The sequence below is a fragment of the Symphodus melops genome (genome assembly GCF_947650265.1).
Source record: "Symphodus melops genome assembly, chromosome: 22".
NCBI lineage: Eukaryota > Metazoa > Chordata > Actinopteri > Labriformes > Labridae > Symphodus > Symphodus melops.
This window is the reverse complement of record NC_136712.1, coordinates 18,779,737-18,798,016: the sequence shown is the minus strand read 5'-3', so window position 1 is coordinate 18,798,016 and position 18,280 is coordinate 18,779,737. Positions and strand designations below refer to the sequence as shown.

The 18,280-nt window shown below is 46.4% G+C and overlaps 1 protein-coding gene across 2 annotated transcripts in view; it reads right to left on the bottom strand.

Annotated features, from left to right (window-relative positions):
- Positions 1 to 391: 391 nt before the first annotated feature.
- Positions 392 to 18,280, bottom strand: part of chst11 (carbohydrate (chondroitin 4) sulfotransferase 11) — a 77,630-nt gene continuing 59,741 nt past the window's right edge. For both annotated transcript variants that reach the window (XM_079335408.1, XM_079335409.1), the window contains exons 3-4: positions 2,347 to 2,576; positions 392 to 2,224 (exon numbers count right to left, since the gene is read on the bottom strand). In XM_079335408.1, the coding sequence (XP_079191534.1) occupies positions 1,600 to 2,224; positions 2,347 to 2,576 (855 nt within the window). In that variant the 3' untranslated portion in view covers positions 392 to 1,599. The remainder of the gene's footprint in view (positions 2,225 to 2,346; positions 2,577 to 18,280) is intronic.

Here is an 18,280-nt window from a genome sequence, read left to right as displayed (position 1 = left end):
GAGAGTGCAGTTATTAACCTTGACATTGCTTAGCATGGTTAGCATTAATCACATTACAGTGTGAGATGCAGCGTCTGATCTGCGATGTGAGCAGCAGCTCGCTGCATCCAGGAAACATGTGGACACACACAGAGAGAGAAAGAGCGGATCTTTGACGCTCTCACCGACGTTTTGGCACCAAATGTTGTAAATTAACTGAATCTCAAACACAGAAGGACAAAGTCATAATGTACGACACACACACACACACACACACACACACACACACACACACCTTTTAGAATGGAAACGCCGTAATGTACCGGAGGCAAGTTGTGTGGAAGAGATGACAAACAACAACTTTCACCATCAGTTTGAAAAAAAATGTGCTAAAATTGTTCATCAGCCCGGGAACAGAACGTAAATCTCTCTTTAATCAACGATGCAAATTAAATAATATTTAGTTATTGCTGCTCGCAGCAACGCTTCATAAGACAATAAAAATAAGCATAAAGACAAAAGGATATTTTTAATTTACTGAAAGACATGTTTGGTCGTCAGAGAAGGGTCTTTGTTGGTGGGTGTGGCCTTTAGCGTGTCCACCTAGCCGTGTCCCCCCCCCCGCCCGCCTCGGGGGCGGGGTTATGAGATCCAGTGCCTTTAACCCTTCCACAACCACACAGGCTCTTTGTCTCTGTCCTCCCCGCTCAGACTTCCTGTGCAGGCTTGTCACTTGCAGCTGGCGTGCCCGTTTCACGAGAGCGTCCGGTACTTTCTGGAGCTCAAGTGTTAAGGATGCTCGGTGTTACAGGCAAAGGTTTGCTTCCTCTACTGCTGCTACAGAGTCCTCGGCTTGTAACACAAGTGGTCCCTCCTCGGTAGAGACCAGTGACAGTTTTAAAGCTGTCGGCTGTGTGCCATGTTGCCACACCTTGGGAGTGAAGTCAGGAGCCATCCATCACAGGGCGTCCTTGAGGCGGTGATGAGCCAGCTCCCCTCTGAAATACATGAATGTAATGAGGGCAGGGGTGATGGGCGCTAACACGCGGCGCCAACAGCGCAGCAGAGGACATGACTCGTGTTTTACAATTTGACGGAGTTTCTGTATTGATCAGGGGGGCGGGGTTAAGCTCAGCTCGCACAATGCATCGGGGGTCAGGGCGCGTGCGAGGCCGCTGTTTGCCTTGTAGAATCAGAAGCAGCCTAATTTGTCAGCAGTTTGTTGAAACATATTGGGAACGCCGTTTGGAGAAGTCTGTCCTCTGAGGGTACGTTTTAAAACACCTTGAAGACCTGCTTCACCCACACATTTAAGTCTTTGCATGCGTTTGGTTGGTTCAGCCCGCGTTCTGATCCAAACAGAGCCGCTGCATCGCCCCATAGTCCGTTTATCATTCTCCTCTTCAAGACAATCACACCTGACCTTTCTCTCTTTTAGAACCTGTTTATAAGTCCGGTTCTGACCCAACGCCTGCAAGGTACGACAACAGTTGTTTTTTTTGTTTTGTTTTTTTTTGTTTTTTAAATCAAGTTTGCTTCCAAAATAATCCGCCTTTCACTCGTTTTCTTGCCTCTCCTTAAACGAGGCTGCCCTTCTCAGAGTCCCGGCTGTGTCCCGCGTTAGTCCAGCCGCAGGTAGCTGGGCGTGGAGTAGTTGAACATGAGGAAGTCCAACTTGTAAAGCTGGGAGAGCTGGAACTGCTGCTGAGTGCTGATATTACTGAAGAACTGGGCTGTCATGGCGTCTGTGGTGCGAGTGGATTTGGCGTAGCTGGGGAAGCGCAAGGAGTCGCCGACGCCCACCAGCCGCAACACGTAGTTTGCGTCCTCCTCCAGGGTCTCGTATTTCCCCACCAGGTCGTAGTGGATGTGACACGGGTGACAGAGCTGGTAGACGGTCTGCCAGTGCTCGTTGAGCGGACCGTCTCGCTGCGTGGCCGGGTCCACCAGGTACTCGGCGAATTCTTTGAATTTGACGTCGGCTCCGTTCATCAGGGCGTCCTGCGTGGCGTTCTTGCGGTAGCGGCGGATGATCCGGGTGCCGAAGCGCTTGTGGAAGGACGAGTTGTACTTGAGGGTGAACTTGTTCCGGTACGCAGAGACCAGCCTCTCGAAGGGCTCGCGGACAAAGAGGAACTTGAGGTAGTTCTTGAGGCGATGGTTGATCTCTGCGATGCTGTACTGGTTCAGCGTCTTCAGGTTGGCGGGAACGTGGGCTTCATTTGACGGGATTTCCATCGGATCACTGCGGAGGAGAGGAAACATTTCAGAGACAACGTTCAGCTTTTCGTACGCTCACAAACTTCCATCGTAGTCGTGGAATTTTCTTTTGAAACTGTCGTAGATCAACGACGGCAGGAGACTCACCTGTACTTCCCCCGGCCTGTTAACACCATCATGACACGTTTCCAGTTGGTGCACGCCACCTTGGGCACGTAGCAGTAGATGAGCTCGTGGTCCTCGTCCACCACGAGGTGCTTGAGGTCTCCTGGAGTCAGGACTCTGCGCTTACGGCTGGATGCGCTGTAGACTCGGCAGGCGTCCACGACCTGATCCCGCCTGGCCTGGTGGAGGACGGCGGCACCAGACAGCTCCGGCTGGTCCGGACCAAGGAAGAATCAAAACAGGAAGTGGGAGAGAAAGAGAGAGATTTAACAATCACATCCACATATAATGCATCTAACAGATAATAGTGTTTGTTTTAGCGTTCCAGCACGTCTTAGACATGAGCGACGGCGGCTGTAACATCACGCCGCCTCCATCTGTCACACGGCGTTAACTGGATCACTGGAGCAGAGGCTGTCAGACGAGCTGACTGACTGCTTCTGCATTAACCTGCCACCGTCCCGTCTTCACTTCTATTAAATCCGTGCTGATGTTGGTGGTTATTTTTTATCCTGCTCCAACAATCCTCTGAGTGAAACAAACGCTCATCGCTCACTTTAAACTGTGGACGTTTGAAATGTGAAACATGGCCGACCAGCTGAGTCTTTATTAACGAATAAATGTGTCTTCCTATTCTCAGTCTTATAGATAAAACTTTTAAGCCCAGTTGACTGAATCATAGATGTTTCTGTTGTCTTTGTTTAAATGTGTCCTGGCAGTGAGATCCATTCATTTAAAATGTTTTTGCAGTTCAGGGTCGCAGCGATCTGGAGCTGTCATTGGGCGAGAGGCTGTGTACATCCTGGACTGCTCGCCAGCCAATCAAAAGGCTGACATATAGAGACAGGAAGCTGCAGACTCCACACAGAGAGGCTCCTGTCAGACGGGGATTCAAACCAGCAACCTCCTCACTATGAAGGTAACAGAGCTGAATCACTGCAGCACCAACTTTAATCCGACTGTGCCAATGAAGCACTCTTAAACAAATGAAACTGAACCAAAGCAAAGAGAGATAAAGAGAGAGGCAGACAGACAGATAACAAGTCGTGTTATTAATCTCAGATTTTATTATCACTCTCATCTCTTTATTGACTCTATCGGAGTATGAGAGAGATTAGACCACGGGTGTGAAGGGAAAATAATGATGCTGGAGAATATTAAAGATATTGAGTGTTCAATATGCACAGATCCGGACAGCAATCATTCATCCGAGCGATATTTCATATCCAGCGTGACGCTGGTGATGGAGTGGGCCGCAGCAGGAGGGAGAGACGGAGGCTGGGGAGGAATTAAAGGAGGCGAAGGAGAGGTCGTCTTTGCATCAGAAGGGCAGAAATGTTTTTATGTGCCTCTTGATTATTTTTCCTCCGGGGTCTGAATTCCCCTCCAGGGCAGTTCCCCGCTTCCCTGGAGGAATCTTAATTGATTGTACTGTGGCATGCATCCTTCCCGCTCTCAACAAGTGCGTCCTTTCAGCTGCACGGCGTCCTCAGCTGAGAGGGCGGGAGACCTGGACGACCAAAAATAACTCAGGGACCCGCCGCCGAGCGCTGAACGCAGAGACAGCTTGACTGAAGAGGCTTGTATGTAGTTTTCTTTGAAGTCGATCTATAACCAAGCGGGCGATTCATCATGTGCACAGCTCGCTGCGAGAACACGGAACAAAACTCATCGTTCATGCCTGTTTTTTATCTGATGACAACATACAGAAGCCGTGTGGGAGAAGTCATGGTAAACACATGACCTTTGCACGCAGAGATGCTTCTGAATGATGGCTGGGAAAGTCACGCCTCCCACTGCAGCTCCGCCCCCCCAGGCGGTCATGTGTTAGTGAGGCGCTGGCAGGAAAGAAAGCCAGGTGAATGCAGTACGGGATCACACACGTGGCCCACACCTCTGGACGCTGGTCATATTGCTGAGCCTGCGTTATGACTGACAGGAAGTACAGATCCTGCTCCTGCATGATAGAAATACGATGTTCCAGAAATTTCTTCAAAAATGAAAATCACTGCCGCTTACAAACTTTGTTAATTTCTTTGGAGGCAGTTTTATGGATCTGATTTTGCACTTCCTGCTCTTTTCCCTTTCTGCATGCATCGTATGCATCTTTGCATCGTCGCTGCTTTGTTAACTGCTAGCGACTCTTCCTGCAACCAAACGGGCCGTCGGGTTGTGTAAAAGAACTCGGCTTCGAAACATCTTTTTGAAGGTTTCATCTCGGAAGTGAAAGAATCTTTACTCGGTCTTGTCTCGGTGCCAGACTGGGAAGACTTCAAGACCGGTCCAGAGCACCACTGAGCAGCTATTCCACGCCATTACTGTGGTTAGCAGGTACAAATACGGCCTCTGCGTGCAAAGGTCATGTGTTTACGGCTACGGTCTGAGTGAGTGACACGCCTGCTCATTGTGATTATTTTGGTCTCGATCCCTGAATGTGTCGATCTCTGCACTTTGGTCCCTGCTGTGTCTGGATCTTGACTTCAACCAGCAGGTACAAAGATCCTAACCTGAATCTGAACCTTCCTCTCTGTTACCGCTTCTTTTACTTTCCCCAACAATGTTCTCCTTTTTATAGCCTGTTTCCCTGTTGTATCAAACTTCCCTTCAAACCGATTTCTGTCAAGTGTAATTCGTGGAGACGAGACGTCTTCTGAGCGGCTCGGCTCCGAACAGAAGGCCTCACGTCTCGTCTCTTTGTGCTCGCTGCTCCTCCCTCTCCATGCTATAACACTGACACATCAAAGACCTCTCAGGCGTAACAGCACACAGAGAGGAGCAGCGTTTTGTTGATGAAAATCTCTTCTTCTTTTTAATCCGCTTGCAGACATCAAGCCGTGATTCACACGAATGTTGCAGCGTCGCATCCCAGAGGAGGACAAACGCCGCAATTAACATCGGAGAGCAGAGACGAGGGAGGGAATCTTGTCATCTGCGGCTCTGCCTCAGTGTTCCTCTCCTTATCTCGCCTCTTTTCCGCAGGATTACTTTCTGCCATTTTATCTCCTCCTTGGGCAGATCAGTCGGTCTCTTGTGCAGTGTGCGTGAAAGGGGGGGGGGCGAGAGATGTCGATACAGACTGAGGGGAAGCGGTGATGGAGATTGCTGACCCCTGGCCGTGTCAGCGTGTTCCCACGGGACGGAGGAAACCATTACTTGCATGTTTTTTTGGCACAATAGCCCTTTTAATCCCCTCTGGACAAGAAGAGAGAGAGCACCACAGCGATACGAGCAGTAAGCAGCATCACATGACACAGTCGATCGAGTTTGATCTCCTCCGAGTGGTAAAGTTCCCAGGAGGGCCTCAAACCCTCAGTCAGCAGATTCCCCGTGCAGCGGCGTTATACGGAGAAATATATTCATCCATGTAGGAGTGTGATGGGAGAATTAGCATTCTCTGTTAGCGGCTGAATCCGATCTCTGTGGCAAACTCGCCCAAGAGAGAGAAACTCAACGGGAAGAAGAAAGCATGCGAAATCTTTCTGAATACATTTAAACCTAATCTCCCTCCAAAAGTCATTATCAGTGTTGTGTATGCTAATGAGAATATCTCCACGTCTGTAATCTTCAGATGTCTGGAGTTTTTTTTGTCAGTGCACATTATTTATAAAAACGTGTCAGAATGGGACGACACATCTCATTCTCAAGTCTTCATTTCCTCACCACGCCTGTTTTATTGTCCCTGAGAGATATCAGCAGTTTGACAAATGATCGGAGGATCGGCGCGGCGTCAATGAATTGCTGCCTTCAAATCTGCTGACGGTTGCAAAGAAGGAATGAAAAGGAGGGAAGAGGAAGGAGGCTCGGAGGAGATTAAGGAAAGGTCTGATGGAAGGAAGGAACTCCCTGCACCCTACATTAACCAGACAAGTTTGTGGACAGTGTAAAAACTCAAATCATATCAAGTGGACTCGTCTGATTTCAAGAAAAGAACACCTGATCATAGCTACAGGTAAATCTCTTATTTAAAGATGTAATGAGTGAAAGTGGCTGCTGGTGCAGAGAGACAGAGCCGACTCTTTATGACTCGGGAGGCTGAAGTGCACTGACTTATGGTGCATTCATGTGCTGTCAGACACATCGGAAAAATGAGTTTCCGAGTTGTAAAATGCACATAAACAACTTGGAAAGAAATGAGGCAGCGACATCAAGGGTAAAACTGGTTTTAATTTAAATTTTTAATTATTCACGTACTTAAACACGTACGTTAACTTTACGACTTCCCAAACTGGAGAAGTGGGACCACAGGAGGAGCTCCTGAACGCAGCATTAGGCAGACGTGCCTGCTGTGGGGAGGGACGAGGCCTCGTCAGGTTGCAGTAAATGTCTCGCACATAATTGGGTAGCCTGCCGTGAAAGCGCTTTCTGCACGGCCTATTTTAAAACAACACGGCCTTGAAATGATCGCACGGCTTGACCTCGGCCGTGCAGACATCTACATGCTTCAGACGTGCTTACTATGTACACGGGTTTCTCTACAGGGCGCTAAATATCTGATTAGGCTACATTCTTATTCTGGCAAAGAATATGTACCAGTACCGACACGCAGAAGACGACAGGCGCACACCATCAAACCCACATCGGGTTCGGTCTATGACCTAGATACAGTCTATCGATGGGGAAAACAGCGCCCTCCTCAGGCTCTTCACCAGAACGACAGGTAAGTAAAATAAGGCACATTTACTTCTCTGTTCAGAACCGGGTAAAGTCCAATTCAAGGTGCCGCCTCTCAATTATGCGGTTGGATCGATTGATGCGTATGGGCGAATTCCACTCGAGCAATTTCCCTTTGAGGAGGCACTCGCCATTTATATGGAATAACCACACAGGTGCACTGAACATCAATATACACCTACAGTGTATGTATCAGATTAGATGCTTTGTTTGCTAAAGAGAAATTTGTTCTTTGAATAAAATTCAAATTATTGAATCTACAAAAACATGGTGGCTGTGATGTATGTACTTAATATGTACGGAGGAGTCGGTACCGTTTGAACATGCTGACAGCTGATTGACTTGTGAAGGTCTAAGGATGTATTATGACTGGATGATGCATGTAATATAAGTTTATTTGTTATTTAAAGAAAGTGCAGATAGAAGCAGTGGGTCAAACAGAAAGGGGTTCGACAACATGACCCGAGTGCAGTCAGATGATGAAGGTGTGTGTCAGACAGTAAATCAACATTATCAAGCGGGAAAACTAGAATGTGTAACAATGCATCTTATTGAACAGAATGCACCATTTAGAGACTTATTCAGTTTTCTTCAAAACCACCTCTGTGTAAGGATTCACATAACCTCTGCTCCGCCGCGCCGCCGTGAGTGACACTGAAGAAAATGACACCCAATGGGTTTTTTTTTTTTTTTTTTTTTGCACCCCGTTTCTGCCTAAATCACTGATGTCTCGTGAACATCATCCAGGATCTCCTCGAAAACGAGACATCCCAAGAGTTCTGACTTTTTCCAAATAAGATCTTTATCTGCCCTCTCAGGTGAATGTTGCTCATGTCCGGTCTAACAGATTACAAAAACATGGAAAAAATCAAATCAAAAACCTGAACTAAAACTGGCTGTTTTATCAAGGAAAGTTAAAAACGGGTCATCAATAAGCTGGGGAACACACACACACACACACACACACACACACACACACACACACACACACACACACTCAGCCTGATAATGAGGAGCACCTGAGCAGGAGCTGATTGAGCTCACAGGTGAGACTGTGGAGGCTCAATCACTGAATGACTGAATGAAACAACAACACTCCTTTAAACAGACAGTAGACACTTAAAGTGTGTTTTATTTATGTGTATATAAAAAGTGAATGTGTCCAGTTCAGGGCCGAACAGTAAATATGAATGAACCTTATAACCTTGTTGTTGTATTGATTCTTCTGTCCATGACTTTTGGTTGATTTAAAGTGCTTCATAAATAAAGTTGGATTATAAACAGAAGCAGCTCGTCCTGTAAAAGAAGCTGTACACCCTGTCGGGGAGAAAATGAGATGCTAATTTATCGTGGTCTCCGGCTCGGGGATTCTGCAGCGCTCCACAGCACTTTGTGTCGAGGAGAAAAGAGAGAGGCATATTTTTCCTGGAAGATATTTTAAAGCAATTTAAAGTGTGCAGCAGTCAATACTGGCTGCACACTCCCCCAATTAATCCCCTCTGTTTATACTGAGTGAGGTTCCTCTGGTGCAGCTTCTCCACTCAGTTCCATCGCTCTGTCTCTGGAAGATGTGAAAATATTTGGAAACGGGCTCCGACTGTCGAGGAAAATGGGTGGATTTATGCTCCTGACGGATCCGGAGTGCATAAAGTGCTGCAGTAGGAACTCTTTCTCCGTTTCAGTTTGACGCGCTCGCTGCGTTTCTTCTTCCTCCTGTTCAGTCTCTTAAAATAAAAATGATCCATGTGTGAGGCTGGTCTGCAGCTCCTCTCTCTCTTCTTGCTCGCTGTGAAGTCATCTTAACAAAGATCAATAGTGTTCATCAAAGCAACTCTCTTCCTCACACACACACACACACACACACACACACACACACACGGAGCACTGAAGGCACTCTGTCTCTCTGACCCTCTCCGCTCACAGGCTGGCATTCATGGCGCTGCAGGAATAAAGCTGCCAGTGTGCCACGACTGCACCAAACAAGTGCATGAAGCTTCACCTGAGGCTCCGCGAGGCAACAAGGCAATAAGGCCCTTCAGTCCAAACCGGAACAATGCAGGTCGCAACACCAGGAAACATTTCTTTACCTGTGTTTATCCCAAACACACGCTTCCTCTCTTCATCGTGCAGCTCCACGCACACCCGGAAAAATGTGAGTAGGACGGCAGACATTCGCCGAGCGGCTCAAATAAATGCAACTGGAGGAAATGTTAAATGTTTGGATAGAAAAGTGTCTACAGGCCTCGGAGGCTTCCTCCACTGTTGTGTAAAATGTCATAAGAAAAGAGAGCCCACCATGTGCCAACAGGAACAGATGGCAGAAAGTTAACTTTGCAGTTTATGACTTTGAGCACAGCAAATCTGTATCTTTAATGACTCAGGTTATAACTTCACTCTTTGCTGAAACTCAGTTAAAGTTGAACAAAGAAAAAAAAGAAAAAACACTTTTAAACTCAGCTTCTCTACGTTTAGTTATTACGAGCTGTTGCAGCAATCCGCCGGGACTCAAACAAGTGAGCGCGTGATCAAAAGTTCGCCGCTCTCACCTAAAATATGTCTGCGATAAAGTTTGTGTGAAAGCAGCAAAAAAAAAAAAGAAGAAGCCATCTTTAAAGCCGTGAATCTACTGATTCATGATTTCTGTGGTGGCGTTATGTAAGGGCACTGCAGGGAGGCGCTGAATGGACAGTGTGTGTGTGTGTGTGTGTGTGCCGGGGGCAAAAATCAGTGGGCTTCCCTGTTGGGACCAATGAGCCCAAACAAACACATAAATACACACACTCAATATGATGCTATTTGCTGCAGGGTGCAGAGCAGCGGTTAAACGTGGATGATAATAATATCCTGATTTCCTCACAGCTGAGGTCAGATCAGTGCGGCGCCTTCAGTGATGGCGCTCTGTAAAAGCTGCAGTGAAACTCTGACGCCTCGGCTCACCTAAAGGAGCCGTTAACAGAGCGCCAGGCCGTAACGTTTCACAAGCAGACGTTTTAATGGAGAGCTTTTACTGCGCCGGGATGGTCTACGATCCCGGAGGAAAAAACAGTAAAGCTCGGATAAAATGTGTGAAATTATGAACAGGACTCACTTGATGATGATATTCACCAACAATCCCTTTAACCTTGCCTTTTAGAGATCCGCCCGGGTTGAGTCAGAGCGAGCGCTAACGTCAGCGTGGAGTGAGTTATGATTGCACTTTTATAAAGTTGGAGGTCTCTGAATAAACAAAGCCAACAGATTTGTCAGCGCAGTGCAGCTTCTATGTGTTGCTGCAATGACAAACTGTGCAGCTCTGGTCCTTGAAGACGTTTGAATGCCACAGATATGAGCTGCTTTATATTCGAAGGTTGGATCAGAAAATAAAGGGATTCAACACAGAACGATAAAGCTCCATCTTTCCTCACCCTGACCCCCAAGATCACAACGAAAACCTGCAAAACATGAAGCATCAATTACCATATTTATGGCACTTCTATTCATTACAGCTGAGGCGACATTCACGGGGTTTAGAAAAAAAATGATCTTAAAGGTCACATATTTAAAATCCTCTTCCCCATGTTCCTCTGACTCTAACATGTGTCTCCAGTCTGTCTCCAAACCCCCCAATCATGAGAAAAGTCCGTCCTCTCCCGTCTTCTGCCTGCTCCACTTTCCAGAAAATGTGTGCTTTTCCCTTCATGACATCACAAAGGGCAGTAGCCCCTCCCCCAGGTGGGTGACACTCCCACAGCTAGGTGTTTGTTCTGCCCTCTGAGTCTGCCTTCTCACCGTAAACAATAGGACACGGAGCCAGAAAGCAGCGAGTACACCCGAGCCCTTCCAGAGAGGGGGCGTGGTCAGACACAGCTCATTTACATATTTAAAGCTACAGACACAGCTCATTTGCACATTTAAAGTCAACTGTGGTTTTTCACCTCTTTAACATAAAGCTCACCTTAGAAAGAAAACAGATGTGGAACAGACGCTACCTTGTCGGGCTTTGATAACTTTGACAAGGGCAGCTTCTCCGACAAATGACATGAAGCGTTTCGTAACCAGCTGTCTCGCTCTCTCTCAGCTCGCCTCTGCACAGCTCTGGAGTCTGTGTTTGAAGTGAAAGGAGGCAAACGTCAGATAACCTGCGGATAGATCGCGCTAGTCGGGGTCATTCAGGGCCTCGGATTGTGTCTTCCCTTTTACTGATCGGCTCAACGTAACTTTGAACCGACAGTGAATAAAACTAAAGTCTAAAACACTTTATTTCACAAACTGATTTGATGTTTCTTTCTTTACCTCGTGAATTTAGACTTGAGCTGAGCCGATAACCTAACCTGCTGTGTCATTAACCGTCCTACCGGCCATTAAAAACATCCCTCTACTCGTGCAAAACCACAAAATGCAACTTTTCCCAACAAAATCAATCAATACGCTCACGCTTGAACCCCGCACAAAGCAGCAAAGTGAACAGAGGTCAACCTGCAGAACATCAGACGGCTGCATCAGTCACCCGGGATCAGACACCTGCATGTTTTCAGGGGAGAGTTAGCCTCCCTTCAAACACTCGATAAAACCTGCGATGTGTGTGTCAAGTTCAGATTGATCTACAACAAGACAAAAAGGAAGAAACGCCTTTTATACTGCAGCTGCAAACAAGCTAATAACATAGCTTTACTATCTGTATGTATGTGACGCGTGTTGTTGTGCAGCCGAACATCTGAGCACTATGTAATTTGTGTGTTTGTATGCGTGTGTGCGTGGAGTGTGTGTCTGAAAGAGAAACGTGTGGGTATAATTATAGAGACAAGATAATGACAAACTGCTCCGACTTTCCCTCAGAGCCATCAAAGTTTCTCTCTTTCCTCTCTTAAGTGCCTCACCCTCGTTCTCTCTCCGTGCTTCAGCCCCCGAGGGAGGAGGAAGCAGCTGGAGAAAAAAAAAAAAAAAAGTGAGAAGGAGGTGAAAGGGGGGAATAAAAAAAAAAAATCACACGCCAACTTTGCTCTAAGTTTTAAATCTTTAATCTGAAATGTTCTCGGCTCGGTGCCTCTAAAGGGGGATTCCAACATTTTCTAAGCCTTCTCTTGAATCAGGTCTCATGTCTGATGCTGCTCCGAGTCTGCACCTCTGAATCGTTCTGTAACGCTCTCAAGTGTGAAAACGTCCTCAGTGTTTGCTGACTGCAGCCTGACCCTCGAACACAGGAGCTAATGGGGACCTTAAAAAACAAACAAACCGCACGGTGTGTAAAGTCCACCACCAGGGGGCTCTCAATTAAAAAACACAAAAAAAAGATGGCGTCTAAGCTGGCGGGGAATCATGGGAGTGATTCTCTCTGCTAAAAAGAACTCCATGTTGACTGTAGTTAATACAAACGGGCGAAACCGACCTAGCAAAAAACAGACGAGCTGATGTAGCCGAGTAAAATCTACATGAACGTTTCAAATCAAAACAGCAAAAGGACGGCAGCTTTCAGGAGCAGCTCACGCTTCCGTACGCAGCGGTCTTTGACGTGACATCTGCTGTTTCCACGGCAACAATAAAGATTTTGTGTCCGTCATGGCTGCCGCCGCGACGGGACACGTGACAAAGGCGAGTCTAAATGATTCTAGTCCAGCTACCATGACCTCTGGCATCTAAGAAAAACACTCGTGACTCCAACATGACGCTCAATAAAACAAACGGGGACATCACTTCCACTCCTTACACACACACACACACACACACACACACACACACACACACACACCAGACTAAAGTGAGTGCTTGTTTAGGAACACGTCTTGCTGAGAGGACGATGCTGTGAGTTCTGTGTCACGACTTGAAGATCTGAAAAAGCAAAAAGCTTCATTTATAATCATCAACAGATTTCCTTTTGATCACCATGAACCTTCTAGTTTCTGCATGTTCTTTGTTCCCGTCACCACTCGTCTCTCGTGTGTTTTCTCGACAGTCGATGTTCTCTGAGCGAGCGAGTAAATAACAGAGTGTTCTTCTCCTCTAAATCCGTCTGTCTCTCCTTTCACCTCCTTTCTTCAGCACAGCCTCCAGAGATGGACAGAGACACAAAGAATAAAGCCTCCTCCTCTCAATCCCTTTGTCTTTAAACCCAGAGTGACTTATCCAGCGTCCCACACACACACACACACACACACACACACACACACACACACACACACACACACACACACACACTGCTCTGATGGTTTTACAGCACAGAAACACTCAGACAGCTGCTCTGGCGGCTTTGCTGTGGGTGAAAGGTGCGTCGCGTCTTTCAAGTCCATGCCAGTGTCTGCTGCTGTGTTCCTGCATAATCTGGCCCAGGGTGCCAAATGAAGGGCGGGGGGGGGGGGGGGGGGTGACAAAACACACACACACACACACACACACACAGAGTGAGGGGCTGGCGGGGTGAGCAGGATGTCTGCAGACAGGTATTATCAGGTGGCACAGACTCATGCAGACGTTTTTCATCCTTTACTGATGTCAAACATTTCAGTTTGTTTACTTTCTGTCGTCTTCAAGCAGAACTCTGGGCTCCGAACAGGACCGATGACTCGCCGTCTTCACTTGACTTTTTCACGTCTTTTGTCTTCCAACTTTTGAATTTCTTGGATGGAAATGAGCGTTACCAAAAAAATAAACTGTGAAGGCTGAAGTTAAAAAACGAAACCGAGTTGAACTTTATTCTCACAACATTTCGAGTCAATGCTGCAAATAAAAGGAAGTCAAATCTGTATTATACAAGAAACACTGAACACAAGCTCGAGCTCCATTTACCATCGATTTTGAAATAAGAACCAAGTCGATCGAGGAAAAAAACAAAGGAGCTGTTAACGTGTCAGAAACTAAAACAGCTCAGAGGAAGGATAGAAATGACCTCACCTGTTCTTCTTCGATGTTTGCATCGTGTACACGTTTATTTGGAGGATTTCCTGCACATGTTTTTTCCACACTTGCTTGCTTGACGTGTGTGAGAGGTGGCATACTGTATGAAGAAACCTGCCTTGTCTTTTTAAGAGCGATTATGGATATAATATGTGAAGACGAGTGACTAAAATAAAAAGTTCGAGACGAGCGAGGAGGAGAGCTGGAGGTAACCATGGCGTTCGACGCATCGCTCCCATCGTCTGTGAGATGACTGAGAGAATGAGATCACGGATGAAGGCGAGCAGAGAGAGGACGATGGAGGACTCCCCGAGGGGACGTCTGCAGGATGGAGGGACAGCAGTGATGGAAGTGATCGCTCTTTGAAGACTCTCACAGTTTCATTTCCTTCTGAGGGACGTCGAGAAGGACGGGTCCTTCAAAGACGATATGCTTAAAGGCGAGTTCTAACCTTGAAGGTGTTTTTTCAACACCTACAAAACAATGACTTCAGCAGCTGAAAACTTAAAGTGGAGCTGATGTGAAGCTGTGAAAGTCCCAACGACAGTCCTGAGGCATGTTTCAGACAGAAGTGCTCTTAGCGTGTGCAGAAACAGTAAACTGTAGATGAGCAGCACGGCTCCTCTGTTTGGATCGTTTTGTGATCCCCCCCGAACATCGTGCACGTAAGGTTTTAACAAAACAAATTCTCATGCTGCGTTCAAGTACAGTTTTTTTTTTGTTGTTGTCTTAAATATGTAAGAGGCTGTTTCTGTAGTGAGACACAAACTGTGAAAAGTGAAGTCTCTCCTTGGAGGAGACACAAAGATGATGGGTGGGTACAAGATACGATACGAGCTCGGAGCGGTCGCACGAAGAAGGCCGAATGTTCGACGCCGGGCGCAGCTGAAAACGCTCTGTGCCTTTAAGACAGCAGAACGCTAACGGTCTCATTACATTTCAGTCATTGTAAAGACCTCCATCATGTCAAGCATTCGCCTTCTTACTCGAGCTTTAAAATCGAATGTTATGAAAGTATTCTGATAATCTGCTTGAGGTTTCTATCGTGAAAATAGCGTCCAAATGATAGTCGGGTAAGTATCTACGTTTTTGTCTCTGTCCACTGTTCAGGAGGACGCGCTACATTTCTTCTCTGGAGGAGGGGGAGGAGCCTAATGTGTTCATGGAATCATGCGGGGCATGACGGGATTTTGGGGAGTTCCAGGTCGTCCAGGAGACGCAGCAAAACAGCGTTTTTTATTTATGACATGGTGACGGAAACACAGTCCATTTGCACTCCAGATCCTGTTTTCAGGCTCCCAGAACGCTGTCGTCATGTGGTCGTCTGTGTAACTGTGGTCTCAGTTGATTTCATCGGACTACTGAAGCGCCGTCAGAGTAAAAAGATTCAGGAGGCTCCAAAGAACCCAAACTGAAGCCGAGTGATTTACTTTATCCGTTGTAAAACCTTACACACGAATCAGCTTTTATTTTGAAAAGTTTTCACCTGCTCTCTCATCAGATCGTCTTAAACACAACAACAACACCACACAGACGCACTCCCATCACAATGACCCTCCATTAGTGCTCGTGTTAGCGGTGACTCATTCTCTCCTGTTGCACCATTCTGCACAAATGATCGGTGTGCACGAGCAGCTGCATCTCTGAACCCTGAATCTGAGTTTAACCGAGAGCTCTGCGTCTGTAATAACGGCGTGTGCATGCCTCCGCACGCCGCTCTGTGATTACCGAGAGGAACAACCAACGTTTCCACGAGGAGGAAAGATTATTAGTGTCAGGAAACCGGCTCGCCGCTCTGCGCTCGGATCAGATCTGACCGTGTGTGTGGCCGCATGAAATCACTCCCTCTGGAGGTTTTTATTACATGTGGCCAATCAACTCATCCTGATTTTATAAATCTGATTTTTTATAAATGTGATTAATAAAGCCGGTGTCTGCCCGAAGGACGCAGAGCTCACTGAACGTAATGATCAAACACACCGCAGGCTAAAAATAGCACCGAGCAGAATCTCTGAGCGTTACCTTCAGGGCCACAGCGGCTTGAAGCAAAGCCTTCAATTGAAGGCTTGAGATATGATTTCTTCTCCAGATGTATTCATCCTGAGGTTTATATTCATGAGAAAGCCACAGAACATGTGTTAATGTCGTGGAACAACTCTTAAAGGGAGCGGGGAAAAGAAACACGAAAGCTTCATGCACAGTCAGCGCTTTTCTGCCCAGAAAAAAAAACACACGCGGGCCTATGGCGTCTCAGTATGTTCAGTATATATTCACACTGTTTGTCGTTTTGCATTTTTAGAAAACCAAAAGTATTCTCCAATAATATGTTTCTGAAACTTCTGCACACCTTTTAGCTTGAACTATAAATTTACAGTGAAAATAAAAAAAAACGTCCTCGCCAAAGAATGCCAAAAATGTCCTCGCTCTGAAGGTCTACAATTCAAACTGTTCCTGACAAGGACAGAGCTACACACACACACACACACACATACACACACACACACACACACACACACACACACACACACACACACACACAGCATCAGTTGACCACTGACCCCGTGCACCCTGCTTTAGTTTACTCTAGCAGCAGAAACAGCTCGCTGTGCACACCGAAATCTATCAATGGAGCTTCACATGAGTGAGAACGTGTGGAAAAACCTTCCACGGAAAACTAACCATCGGCATCTCCACGTGCACCTGAGCTAATCTTAGCCGGGGCCAGAAAACCACTTAAGGCTCCACGGCGTGCATTAAAAAGGTGTGGCGTGATGAATGGAGGCGGAGAGTGTGAGGAGGAAGCAGACGGGTGAGGGGTTTAGCTGCAGAGGAGCGAGGACAGGCGGACAGGTGGGGACAGAGAGCGAGGAGGACAGTGACGGGAGAACAGAAGCCATCCAATCCGTCACTGTGATAGCATCGCCTCCAGCTGTGTCCCGCTGTCTCGGCTCCATTCAGCTGCTGCAGAACACAACAACACACACACACACACACACACACACAACCTGCAGAAGCATTATACACGCAGGCCTCCCTCCATAACAACCAAAGAAGAAGACGGTTCTGCATGATATCACCCACAAACTAAATACTATCTATTCCTGCCAACCTTTGTTTTGGAGCATGAAGTTGGCTGCTGAATTGATTTGCTAGCGTCAAGGCTCCAGTTCACTTGCTTCAGATTGGTAATCCATCACAGTGAATATTTAGTAGCTTTTTTTTTTTTTTTTTTGGTCCAAGAACAACATTATCATTGCAAGCAGCAGGTGTTGCAAAACTCTCTGCAGCGATGCGTTCAAGGACACCCGGAAGTCTACGCCAAAGAGGATCATTTTTCAAACACTTTATTAAAACGTTGGCTCGCTCGCAGCAGGAAAGCGTAAAGACGGAGCTCTTAGTCGTTCCGCTGGTCGTAATGAAGTTGTAAAACTTTAAAATGAGAAAAATGAAGAGGCACAATCAACGGCGGAGAGTTACGGAGGTGGATAAGAGCGCTGTTGTGAAGATAATAGCATCTGTGTCTCTCCCGATGTGTGGGTGGAACTTCTGAAAAAGTTTTCAGGATGAGCTGAAAGTCTTCACTCAGACTTTATCAGGAGTTTCTCTTTGCAGCATCCCAGTTTCCTCCTGTAGAGAATCCAAGCGATTCCCTGTGATCGCCATGGAGTGTTCGCACGCCACTTCTACGACCTCCTTGCACGGGTTAAACATTCAGGGCCTGATTTACTAAACATCTGCGTGTATTAAAACGTGTGCAAACTTGATACCAGCAGCAAAAAATGTGCTGAAATCTGATGTACTAACAGCGTGCAGTGAGGATTCTTTCATATGAGCAAAACAACACGTACTGTTCATTTAGCACGTTTGCCTTAATGAACATGCAAAATGAGGCGTTTCTGCCTCAGCGTGTAAAATACTGGGAGGTTTAATACTGGTTTAAATGACAGAAAAATAAATGGTATGCATTAATTTTGTATCTTGCTTCAATAATAGTTTAAAAGAAATGATTAAACTGTGAACATTCACAGCGTCTGCATTCTAAAGAATTTCAGCAATTTAGCACACTTTAATGGCGATCTTAGTAAATCAGGCCCCACGTGTTCTGTTCTCCTGTTTGTTCTTTTCACTCTTTTGTTCATATATTGATTCTGTTTTTATTCTGTTATTATTCATTTTTGCAGCCTCTTAGAACTGGACCGAGCTTCCTCCGTCAGATCGCTTTAAATCTCACTGATTGTCTGATCACGCTTGATTTGGACCTCTGAATTCAAAAGCGTCACTGATTGCTTCAGTTATCACTTTGATAACCATTTAATCAGATCTAAAATAAACCATCATATTTAACAAGAATAACTTCAAAAAAAGATGCCAAATAAAT